The 12,460-nt window shown below is 36.5% G+C and overlaps 1 protein-coding gene across 1 annotated transcript in view; it reads left to right on the top strand.

The window, feature by feature from the left end:
• Positions 1–12,460, top strand: part of LOC117293512 (adenylosuccinate synthetase isozyme 1-like) — a 28,616-nt gene that overhangs the window by 7,082 nt on the left and 9,074 nt on the right. Inside the window, exons 2-9 of the mRNA XM_033775864.1 lie at positions 341–443; positions 5,344–5,457; positions 6,501–6,558; positions 8,122–8,229; positions 8,654–8,735; positions 9,676–9,802; positions 10,478–10,632; positions 11,419–11,543. Of these exons, the coding sequence (XP_033631755.1) occupies positions 341–443; positions 5,344–5,457; positions 6,501–6,558; positions 8,122–8,229; positions 8,654–8,735; positions 9,676–9,802; positions 10,478–10,632; positions 11,419–11,543 (872 nt within the window). The remainder of the gene's footprint in view (positions 1–340; positions 444–5,343; positions 5,458–6,500; positions 6,559–8,121; positions 8,230–8,653; positions 8,736–9,675; positions 9,803–10,477; positions 10,633–11,418; positions 11,544–12,460) is intronic.

The raw sequence follows: 12,460 nt of genomic DNA, 5'->3' as shown, positions 1-12,460 counted from the left end.
GCACAGCAAGACAACTCAATAATCCAGGTTTAAAATTACATTTAATGCTATAATTTTGCGTCCTGGAGGATTCATAAAGGGATGAAATAATCGGTGATGTTTCAAACAACCATACAGACTCGGAAAACATTTACTGTCTAATCCGTATGGTTTAGAAAAATTCATAAAACTTGTAAAACATAATTGTACAGATGTGTACCTGCATATTCATGTAAATTTTGTTGAATTTTGTTTATATATGTTTCTCCCCCAAAAAGGTTTACATAATGAGTGAGATGTCAGACTGGAACTGATCAATTTTTGTGTTGACCTACGTACCAATATTTTTATATTTTTTCAGGGAGGCAACAATGCAGGGCATACTGTTGTTGTAGACGGCACAGAATATGACTTCCATCTTCTGCCAAGTGGCATCATCAACCCCGACTGTAAATCAGTTATAGGTTAGTGTATTATTAGCTGTTCCGACCTACCGTCGGAACAGGGGTTGTTTTCGTCGAGATTTTTATTATTTTTATTATTATTATTCTTTGTTTCCGCCTAAAACCCCATAGCGTTTGTACAGCGTTTTTGTTCAGGCCCCTACTCCTAAAGTATGAGGATAAAATAGTTAAATCATATATCAAATTGAAGCTTAGAACATAAGCTTTACTCTAACAAAAAAGTGTAACAATTCTTCATTAATTAACCACGTGGTTTTCATTTGAATTTTTTAATTTGTAATTTTGATGCAGTCACTTTCATGTTATTGTGAAACATTCTCTTTGGTAATACAACACAGTATGTACCTCAATTAGTTGTTGACTTCTTGAGAGGAGTCTATACTATTTTGTTTTCTACCCGCGTTCTGGACACATTACTCTGTACACGCACAAAGTACGGAGGTTTAGGATTTTCGTTAGAACGTGCGTTAAATTTGTCCTTGTTTTTCTAACCGCGTTCTGGACCAATTACTCTGTGCATGGGTTTTCGTTAAAACGAACGTGCGTAATTAGATAGGGGTTTTTGACGACATCGACGTCGTCGTCAAAAACCCCCTTAAGGCAATCTAATACTACATTTCAACCCTACTTAATAGTTATTAAATATTACTTGCTGTGGTGTTGTAGTTTTTGAGAAATGAGTGAAAAAATGTCAAATTTAGACTCCGAGGTGTTTTCTTCGTGGACGAACGTGCGTAGTTGAATAGGGGTTTTTGACGACGACGACGTCCTCGTCAAAAACCCCTAATCGTCAAAAACCCCTAAAGGCATCAAATACTACATTTCAACCCTACTTAATAGTTAAAGGCGTTAGCAGTTCATATTTAGTGACAATGTTCGCAAAATCATGACACGAGAATTATTTCGCCGGATCATAATCCCCTCTGTTGAAATACATACATGTAAACCCTCGATTTTTCTATTGGCCCTCATAGCCTAGTGGTCATCAGTCGCGCTTACTTCACTGATACATGCGAGTTCGAATCTGCGCACGGGAAAAATATTTTTTTTAGCCCCCAAAACTAAAAAATATTTCTTTTTGTAATATTTAAGTTAGATTCTTATCTTTATATCGATAGTGTTGCCTTTTCTTTTTCTCAAATGTTAGCCCAACATAACCTGTGTGCATGCATGACACGATGATGTTTAAAAACGCAGTAAGCGAAAAATGGTGATCATAAGCGCAGAGTTTGGTGGTTAAGAGTTCTGTGAAATCAACTTGTACTAGATCAAACATCAAACCACCGACCCCCAAAAAAATTAAAAATCGTAATTAATTAACCATGTGACCCATATTTGCATATTTAATTGTACAAGGGGACAAAGTTGTTGGAACTTCCTGTTGATGCTGACATCATGAGAACATCAGCATAAGTATTGGAATTGTACTACCTATTGAACCACTTGGAGTGTTCAAGGAGTCCAACACGTCAGTCTAGAGTCCAACTCTGATTGTAAAAATCAATTCAGGCATCATCTTCAATTTAATTTTATGCAACAAGCAAACTTGGAAATTTTCTGATTTTATTTCAAAGGGTAACATAAATGGCTGTTAGCAAACAGTTTCCAACAAAAACTACATGGTGTACGTGCACAATACTCTTACTGGCCTCAAGCATTTACCTCTAGATAATAAATCAAGCATTCAGTTCAAAATGATAAAAGTTTGTTATTGCCACATTATTCAGCGAACCATGAATCATACACAGCTACTATTCACAAGAAAAACTATGTGTGGAGGGTAACAGACAGCACACAAGGGAACCGGAGTTTAACAATGACAATACCAAAAGTGCAATCGTCAGCCGTTGAAGTTTATTATACATGGGGCTGATGGTGATCAAAAGGATAAAAGTCTGTTGTCGATACAACCGCCCACTTAGGCCTATATTCAACAGACCATGAATCACGGACCAAATGCACAAAATAAAATATTCAAAAGAATATCCATATAATATATTTGTCTGGTGTATAAACTGATGTCCCAGCCATGGGATTTTCATGTGTTTTTGCTAGATCCCTCGCTCCCCAACCAAGGTGACTACAAAACGTCTCTAATGGATAACAATGGTATATTTCGACATGGTTTTTTTCCCAGTGGGGCCCAATTTCTCTAGTATTTATTTTGGGTATTAAATATATGGTTAAGTTTGATTTTACGCTAACTGTTTTTGTGTTTGTTCTTCCTGTAATTTTGAATTGTTTTGCCGCTACATAAGATAACACCCACTAAATAGAATTGCTTACATTGCTTTCTTCGGAGGGGGTCCGTACTCGTTAAGGTTTGCTTTTTATGGGCCCCTCCATCCCCTACATGTGTTTTGCATTGATTTTTAGTTTTTGTTTTCTATTATTGTACGATTGCATTTGCTTGTAATAAATTATTTATTACCTTCTGTGTAGACTAAGCAAGTCTCGCGCGTATTTGAACTTGCGGGACCATTATGTTCCAAACCTTATGGAGTTTTACGTGGGACATTTTGTTTCGTCCATTATTTTAGTTTAACGTAGTTTATGACCATGAATATTAGAAATATTGTTAGAAATGTAATACTAGTTAACAAAACGTATACAAGTAAAATCCTTTCAACAAAAGAAATCCTACTTTCGGGATGTCGACTTCCCGAGATAAATTATCACAGGAAGACGACATCCTAATTTTAGGATGTCGACTTCCCGAGATAAATTATCACAGCAAGACGACATCTTACTTTTGGGATATCGACATTCCGAGATAAATTATCACAGGAAGACGACATTCTTCTTTTAGCATGTCGACTTCCCGAGATAAATTATCACAGGAAGATGACAACTGACGTTTAGGATGTCGACATACCGAGATAAATTATCACAGGAAGACGACATTCTTCTTTAAGAATGTCGACTGTTTGTAGTTATAAGATAGGGGATAGGAGAAAAATTTGGAAAAACCGTGACCTCAATTTGACCTCTACTTCCGGGTCAACCGGAAGTGGGACCATATCTCAAGAACTACTCAACCGATTTTCAATTTGTTTTCACTTACAGACTCCTTGACATTAATATTTACTGTGAAAACTCGTGACCCCATGTTGGCCTCTACGTCCGGGTGAACCGGAAGTGGGACCATACGCCAAGTACTATACAACCGATTTTCAATCCTGTTTGGTCAGTTTTATCCTCCTAAGGCATTAAAAATAAACTTTGAAAATCCATGACCCCAAGTTGACCTCTACTTCCGGGTCAACCAGAAGTGGCACCATATCTCAAGAACTACACACAACCGATTTTCTAACTGTTTTCAGTTACAGACTCCTTGGGTGTTAGAGATTAGCCTTAGGTTACCGTGACCCCATGAAGTGGCACCGTAACTCAAGACACTGTACAGTATTTTTCAAACTTTTTTTCAGTTATAGACTCCTTGGTAATGTTAACACATAATCAAAGCAAAAGAACACGGAACAGCTTTGTGTTTGTTCACAAACACCTAATGTCTAGTTCAAGTTGTTTTTAACATACATGTAGCTGGGTATACAGTATTTATGTTGCGTTTTCCAGATCTGATTTAGTTTTTGCAAAGAGATTTGAAATCAGCGTCTGGGAACCAGTCAAAATTCTCTCCAAGTTGTCAGGTTGGCTAGTTCAGTGTTGGAAACTATACCTATGGAATTACAGAAGTGAAAAAGCTGGCCTACTAATAAAATGACCCTACTGGCTAGTCACTAAAGAATGGAAGGGCAAAGTGTACGTAGCTATGGTCATACATGTACTGTACATGTAATGTACTGTACATGTAATGTAGGATCATGCCCCCTGAACCTTTATTCGTTTAAGGGAAAGGAGATTTTCCTTAGTAAAGGGTATATCTGTGAGGATGTTGTGATTTTATTATCATATTGTGCGCTCTTTTGAAGCAACTGGTTTAGAATTCATATTTCCCTGTACAGCCAAGGGGTGCTATGATCACGAGGACAGTGCCCCTTTAAAGCAATTTTAACACAACTGGGATAGAATTAATCGACAGTTTGTCTTGATCAGTTGATGTCACAAAGAAATGCTTTTGAAATTAATGGATTGAGGTAAAATTACACATAAAAGTCACCAGCTTTGGAGCCAGCAGTAGCCAAAATGTTGTGCTTGCAGCAGATGTACAAAAAGTGCTAAAGTGTACAAGTGTGTAATGTAGTTTTAAGATATGAAGGCAATTTCTACCCCCATGTTCACATTGTGAAATGTACCATCAAATAAGTACACATGGAAATGTTCAATGGCGTCAGCAACACAAACATTTGAATGAATAGAAATGAAACGAGCAAACACAGACAGTTGAAAATAAACAGAATGTTTCAACTTTGCATCTCAGCCATGAACAATTTTTTGGCTGCATTATTTAATATCATTTTTTTCTCCATGGAGAATTGGAAATATTTTGAAGGTGATCCAAGAATTGTTTTTGTTCTGCCATGGTACATATGTATTAGATTTGTAATTATCAAGGGAACATATAATTAAGATTAGTTTTAATCTGAAAGCCAACAATTCCTGGAATTAGTAAACTTATGCAAACATTAATGAATGATATAACCTTCAAAAGGCATGCACACATTTACACTGGCTGACATCCTGTCTTGTCTAGATATAGATTTAATCCGTAGCGAAGTATAATCCAAGATTATTAACTTATTGAAAATCCTTTACTTTCTTTGTCAACACGTCCTGCTCCTAATTTTGTTTATTGATTTTCTGAGTGCACACACTTGAAATAATTTTAGATATGTACAATTTTGATTGCGGAACACGTAGCTAAGGCGGGTTGAAGATTTCTATAGACAGTGACTAGATTGGATGTTTGTTTTCTAACTGTTTGTTTTTCTTCTCCTAGGTAATGGATTGGTTGTACATTTACCAGGGCTGTTTGAGGAAGGAGTAAAGGCATCCAATAAGGGCCTTAAGGATTGGACGAGTCGTCTGCTTGTATCCGATAGAGCCCATCTAGGTTGGTGTAAAGCTCTGTGTATAACGCCCCTGAGTTGTTATTCAACCCTCATGAAAAATAACACTGCAAATCGTTTCACATCTTAAAGGGCTTAAAGAAGCTCAACATCTTTCTAAAAAGTGAACAGAAATTTAAAACCTCTAAGGTACCTTTACGTGGCTTTGCAAATTTCTTTTTCAATTTCCCATTGAGATATATTTTGATGAATGTTACATGAATGTTACATATAAGTAGAAATCACAGTGGTGTGTCATTTGCGCTACATGTATCTCAGTCATGGTATTCTTTACCTGATACATGTAGGAACCAAACTACCCCAATTAGGGTACATTTTTACCCTAGTAAGAACCAAAAACTATTCCAATCAGGGGATCATTTTACCTTTATATGAATCAAGATATTCCAATCAGGGGATAATACTACCTTTATAGGAATAGCTATTCATATCAGGGAATAGTATTTCCTTGTTAATAATCCAAACTGTCCTAGTTTTTGCATACTGTAACCTCGTTTGGAACCCTCCCCCCAAGGTAACATCTAGAAACATAAAACATCGGAAAGCCCCAAGATAAGATACATTTTTCAGAGAGATATGTAACCCATTAGAGATTAAAAAGTTGTATAACTGATTGAAAACCTTCCCTCTTCACAAAGGTTTCAGTTTTCTTTAATTAAAAACCCTCTAGTGATGACATTAAGACACATAGGGTTTCACCCTACATTGCCTTAGGCTGGAAATCAACGTGTTTGTCATGCGGTGTGCGTAACGCATAGTACGCAAGGCTTGCAATTGAAAATACACGCTAATCCGCACAATTTTATGTATCGGTTGCATACTGCACTGTGAAACTTATGTGCATTGCTTAAGCATGCAATTACATTTATTATGGGATGTGCACTTCGCATAACGCATTACGATTTGAGGATTTTCTGCTGCTGATGGTAGTTCCAAGAATGGAAACCCCCATGGTGATTGGTAACACACTCTCTATATGTAATTGACTCGCTACATATTAAACTGATGTGTTCTGTTTCCCTTTCAGTCTTTGATTTTCATCAGTCAGTAGATGGTCTGCAAGAAAAAGAAAAGGGCAAAAAAAGGTTTGTTTCTCAACGTACGGGTCAAATTTGTCTTATTAAATTGACAATCCTTTAATTCTGTAATCAGTATAGACCAGATCATGTGCATTCCAGGGCCCTTCCTAGCAGGCAAGATAATGCAAATTTGCTACACACGAAGGATGTTATATATTTTGTATCGTTTTTGCAATACAAATTCAATTATTAACAGCTGATTAATATATAGAAATTAACAGCTGAACACTGCTGGGTTAGATTTTGCTCTCAATCTCCTTGAAATGTCAGATGTTTTCCTCCATTGAGCTGTGTACAAATTGTGCCTTGAAGAAGTCTTGGCTCTGTGGCTCTTTTGTAATCTGTTGATGAATAACATGGTCTATTGAAATGCAGTTTCACTAATTGCAAAGCATTATTCTCACAAAACTGTCTGGATTGTACCCCTATTACTTCAAATCCTCACTTCATAACTGTCTTAATTTGGCCTTAGGCTGCGAGGATTTTTTTTTTCAATAAACCATTTCAATTAAATTCAATAACACAAGTCCAAATTTGAATAAAAATAACATACAATGGCCAATTTGAACATACAATGGCCAATTTGTTCTTAATTTAATTCACTTATTGGTCTGATTTCATGGAAACTGATAGTTTTTGACACCAATTGAAAGAAATTTGATGACAACTGAAAGCATTTTTTTGAATGTTGCATTCAGTTAGAGACTATTAGAACCTCACTAAATATTGCTACAATTGTGTCATTGTTGTCATCAGTATTATTAATGTTTTACTGTCACATGTAAATAAAATTGTACAGTGAAATGCATTTTGGTTTTGCGGGTCTAAAAATATGTTGTACAAAAATACATCGAATATAACTATTATGAAGAGTATTACAATATACAGGTGGAATAGGAAAGATAAAAACAGCATGATTGAATTTAAATCAGAAATAGACATTTGATTAAAATCCTTCATAAAGAATACAAACAGCTGTGGGATAAAAACTCTGTAAAGTACGATTAGAACCAGATTTAATTGAATTGGGCTGTAAACGGTCATGTGCCAGGTGAAACATGTCATCTTCTATAGAAAGGGCTTGTTTTTTTAACTTGAGAGAGATACAGTTCATCAAGTGATGGGAGTGGGCAACCTATGATTTTACTAGCGGTGCGAACGATTCGGCTGATACGCTTCCGGTCATCAGCTGTTGCATTGCCCCACCAATCGATCATTGACTCATTGATCGTTGATCACCGCTCGAATGAGAGCCAGTTTGGATCCTCTAATAAATAAACTGTCTTGTGGGCTTGCTCAGTGGTCTAGTGGTGAAGACAATGTAGAATGCAGCGGGTGTGGGTTTGAAGCCCACTGAAGTAGATTTAATATTCTGCAGCACTCTGAAAGGTCCGAGTATATATACAGTGCTTTTCACTTTTTGGTGTAAGGTTTGAAACAAAATATTGTTTTGTATTATAGTTACATTAATTAAATTCAACATATGGATACATAACTTGTTATGGAGATACTAAACCTGTATTTTAGACATACATTGTCGATTTTATTGTCATTCTTTTCTCTCTACAGTATTGGAACTACAAAGAAGGGTATTGGTCCAACATACTCTTCCAAAGCAAGTCGCTCTGGCCTTAGAATATGTGATCTAATGGCTGATTATGGTGCTTTCTCTGAAAAGTAAGCTCAATCATTAAAAATAAATTCAATTTCTCAGACTGACCGATTAAGTATAGATTTTCTTTGTTTGCTTCTAAAAAATTAGTTTGCTTCCACAAAATTGACACATATTATGTGTGGAGAGTTGTCATCATTGGCATTTAATTTTAAAATTATATTTCTTGTACTTTTTAGAATTCTTTTAAGAAGGGAATAACAGAACAACAACTAGCAGGACCACACAACCTGGATCCTTAAGGTTGTGTATTCTAATATGTGGAGACTAACGCATTTATTTTTAGGGCTTCAGCCATTTACTATTTTTCATTAGTTATCAAACATTAGGACGTAATCATCATAACGTAGAGATTGCCCTGATGCACACTGTAAACAAAACTACAAGTTAATATCTGAGTTTTTACAATCTTTACGTTTCTCCCTAAAGATTCCGTTCTCTTGTGGGTATATACCAGCGGATGTTTCCTGATCTAGAAGTGGATGTTGAAAAAGAATTACAGAGATATGAGGTAAAACGTAGTTGTTTTAAGTAGTTACAATGAAACAGGTGTTTAATAGCAGCTTTTAAACCTGTTGTATCAAAGCACCTAACACTATTGACTGGGTCTGTAACATCCCCAACTCCTTGGAAGTATGCAGCATCACCAAATGGGTGCACACGTTGCTTACCATACATTAACAATCTTTACCCTCGCTTGGTTTATGTACTCCATCAAAAAAGTTGTTTTGAGGCAACTTTGTTTTGAAAGATGGAAGGTTCCATTTAACCTTTTCGCCTCGTTGAATGGAACATTATATCTTTCAACTCGTGAATATATTCTAAATTGCACTCATAAACATTCATTATTCAAATACCATGCTGCTGTCTGACTGTATAATATCATCCATATGGTTTTGAATGATATAATGCCAGCGTTTAGAAATTTGCGTGTGCAATAAATAACGCAATAGAGATTGCACGCTGCGATTCCTGTGTGACCAAGGTAGTTCACAACAAACTTCAGTGGTACAAGTACTAAAAGCAAACTTTAATAAATATTGAATTGATTAAAGAACTTGAATGTAAGTGATTCCTTAAGTTGCCCACAATCAATCATTTGGCCACTCAAACAGATTAAAATTGCGTAAGGATCGCCAATAATGTGGATCATGAACTTTACCGGTATAAGTACCTGTATGGATTTGTCGTCTAATTGCGCAAATTTCGGAAAAGATAATCATCATATACTAAGTGTAAAAATTGTGCAGACCACTTCTTCTTGTGACAGTGTGATTGTTTCCACACAGTTGTACATACCTGTCCTACTCCTGTCGATAGGTGGCGCTCTAATGAGACATTTCAACTCAATATGACGGTTGATGAACCTGCTGTAACTGTTGTGTAGAACAGGATGATGAATCCAATGAGGGTTAATCTAACGTAGTATTTGTTGACTCTCTCCCCTTCAGGGATTGGCTGAGAAGTTGAGGCCGATGGTTGGAGACACTGTTTATTTCATGTACCAGGCCTTACAAGACAGAACTAAAAAGATTGTGGTTGAAGGCGCCAATGCTACTATGCTGGACATTGACTTTGGTTTGTTGCTTTTAAATTAAATTGGAAATAAATCTGCATTTATGTTATTGTATAAACCTGTGACATTATTATTATTTTTTTTAAACAGGTTTTTGGAAGCTTTACAAAATGATTTAGCTAACATAGCTAATAATAGACGTCATGCACATGATGTAATATCAGTGGGGCGCCCTCAACTAGAGGTCACACAGAGGCTGGTGATTGGTGCACGCGCGTACAAATTTGTGCTTTTTTATTGTTTTGTCATCGTTTTACCTCTAAGATGGCGCCTGGATGACGTCAATGCATAGGTCTACAATAATAATAGCTTTCAAAAGTTTTTAACAAGTATCTATTGTAATCCCTATTCATCAGACCCCTGTTTATCTCAACTCTCAAAGGTTACTTATTATCCAAATCATTAATCTTTATCTTGCAGGCACCCATTTACTTGTGGTGATAGGAAGTAATTGTAGAAACACGTTTTAAGCGAGGACATTAATGTCATGACTGGAATTTTAACGCACACTCCATTAACTCAGCCCTGAGTATTTGAGTCAGGTGTACGTAATTTCCTGGTCACAAGACATTGCTGTGAAAATGCCTAATTCAAGCTAAGCCTTTAGTGTAAAATCCTAGGCTCTGTAATATACATGTAAAGCCCACATCATCTAATGCATATTCATTTTGTCACAGGCACATATCCTTATGTAACGTCATCCAACTGCTCAATTGGTGGTGTGTGTACCGGTCTCGGGATACCAGCTAAAAATATAGGTGAGGTCTACGGAGTAACGAAAGCTTACACAACGCGAGTAGGGGATGGTGCATTCCCAACGGAGCTCACTAATGTAAGTAAGGTTTTTCATTAATATGTTTAATTCTGATTAAGAAAAAGAAAAACAAAAAAGCACATACAGATGTCTGATCTCATATCAGTAACAATAATAATACACAGTTCTTAATGACACTTGATCTACACATGTTGGTGTCTTAAAGCGCTCAGTATTTATTGAATGACAGTTCTACTAAATTGTTTAATTATGGAACCCATTTACAAAACAAAAACAAAACCCTATGATGTGCATCATAAAACATTGCACCGGACACAGACTTAAGGTCAAAAAAGACAAAGCACTTTTAGAAAAGTCTTATGGCTAAAGTGTCTTGCTCATGTCTGGTACTTGAACCCAGGTTCAGGCAGAACACTTCACTAGTCAGTAGTCTAGTCTTATTGGTTAGTGGTTGAGATATCTGCTCTAGAATGCAATGGATTGTTTGTTCAAACCCTAGTCTAGAAGGCGGATTTCAAGCTAGTCAAGATTTAACATGTTTGCAATACTTCAGTCATGACATACGATCTCTTCACTGCAAATCCTATTCTGTTGAATTGTTATTTGTTAGCTGTTGTGCCTAATATGTTACGCAAATTTTACACGATAGAATTTTAATGTGGTCAAGTACTAAAGGTGTGCAGTTCATAGTGAATGTATGTGTCATGCAGTCATTGACTTCAACTGTCTGTTAAATATTGTTAAATAGCTTTGATAGAATTGCTCCTGTTTGTAGATGTTGCCATTTACTAGACTTGGTGAGGCTGTTGATGCTTAATTCGACAATTGTAACCTTTGTTTTAGGATATTGGTGATTTGTTACAAGAGCGTGGTCATGAGTTTGGGGTGACCACTAAGAGGCGTCGGCGTTGTGGCTGGCTGGATGCTGTCTTACTAAGATACACCAACATGATCAATGGCTTCAGTGCGTAAGTACACAATTACTGTGACTGTAAATCATAGAAATCTAATAGTGGATTGGCACTATTTGTAATCATAATGATAGTGGACTTTTATATTGTACTCATTTTTCCACTTGGTTGTATGAAATATATTATAGCTGTTATTGAGCTGTTATAGGACCGTACTATTTGACTTGGCATTCCTTTGTATAAATTTTGAAGAGTAATTATCACCAACTGCTTTGTGAAAAAACTTTTATAAAAATATTGACTGCTTCGAGTGCTATTGTTAAAACTACTCCCGAGGTGATCCCCAGAGCGTTCTATTTTCTGAGGCGCAGCCGAGGGAAAATGGCGCCGAGGGAAAATGGAACGGTCCGAGGATCACAAAGGGAGTTAGAGTTTTAACCATAGCATGAATAAAAGCAGTCAACATTTGTTTTATAACACCCCAACAGACTATTTATCATCCTCGTACACGTAGCGTTCGTACGCGCGTTTCAGATACACAGGTGCACAACTGATTGGGGTCGAGGTTGGTAAAAAGACTACTGCACGCCGAGTGATAGTAGTGGGACTATCACACGGCAAACGATGCACTATCACACGGCCGCTGTTTCTAGTAAAACTAAGACATACTTGTGACGCGCTGTAAACCAATGAAAAGGTAGAATATTTGTAAGGGGTGTTATAAAACAAAATATTCAATTCAAGTAATTGTAGCAAAAATTAGTACCATTTGCCCAGGCAGGAATTAGTACATCATTGGTTTGTTTTCAAGAGTTATTTTAGTTTTCAAAACAACACCATACAACCAACCTGTGGAAATTTGTTTGTAGTTTGTCTGGAATGTTGTGCATGTTCTTACACATAATAATTACAGATAAAGCAGCAATCGGAATATTAAACCAATAGTGATTTCAGGGTCCTCAAGTTCTATTTCC

Source organism: Asterias rubens, chromosome 1 (assembly GCF_902459465.1).
Source record: "Asterias rubens chromosome 1, eAstRub1.3, whole genome shotgun sequence".
NCBI lineage: Eukaryota > Metazoa > Echinodermata > Asteroidea > Forcipulatida > Asteriidae > Asterias > Asterias rubens.
Note: the sequence above shows the minus strand (reverse complement) of the source record. Positions and strands in the feature narration are given on the sequence as shown.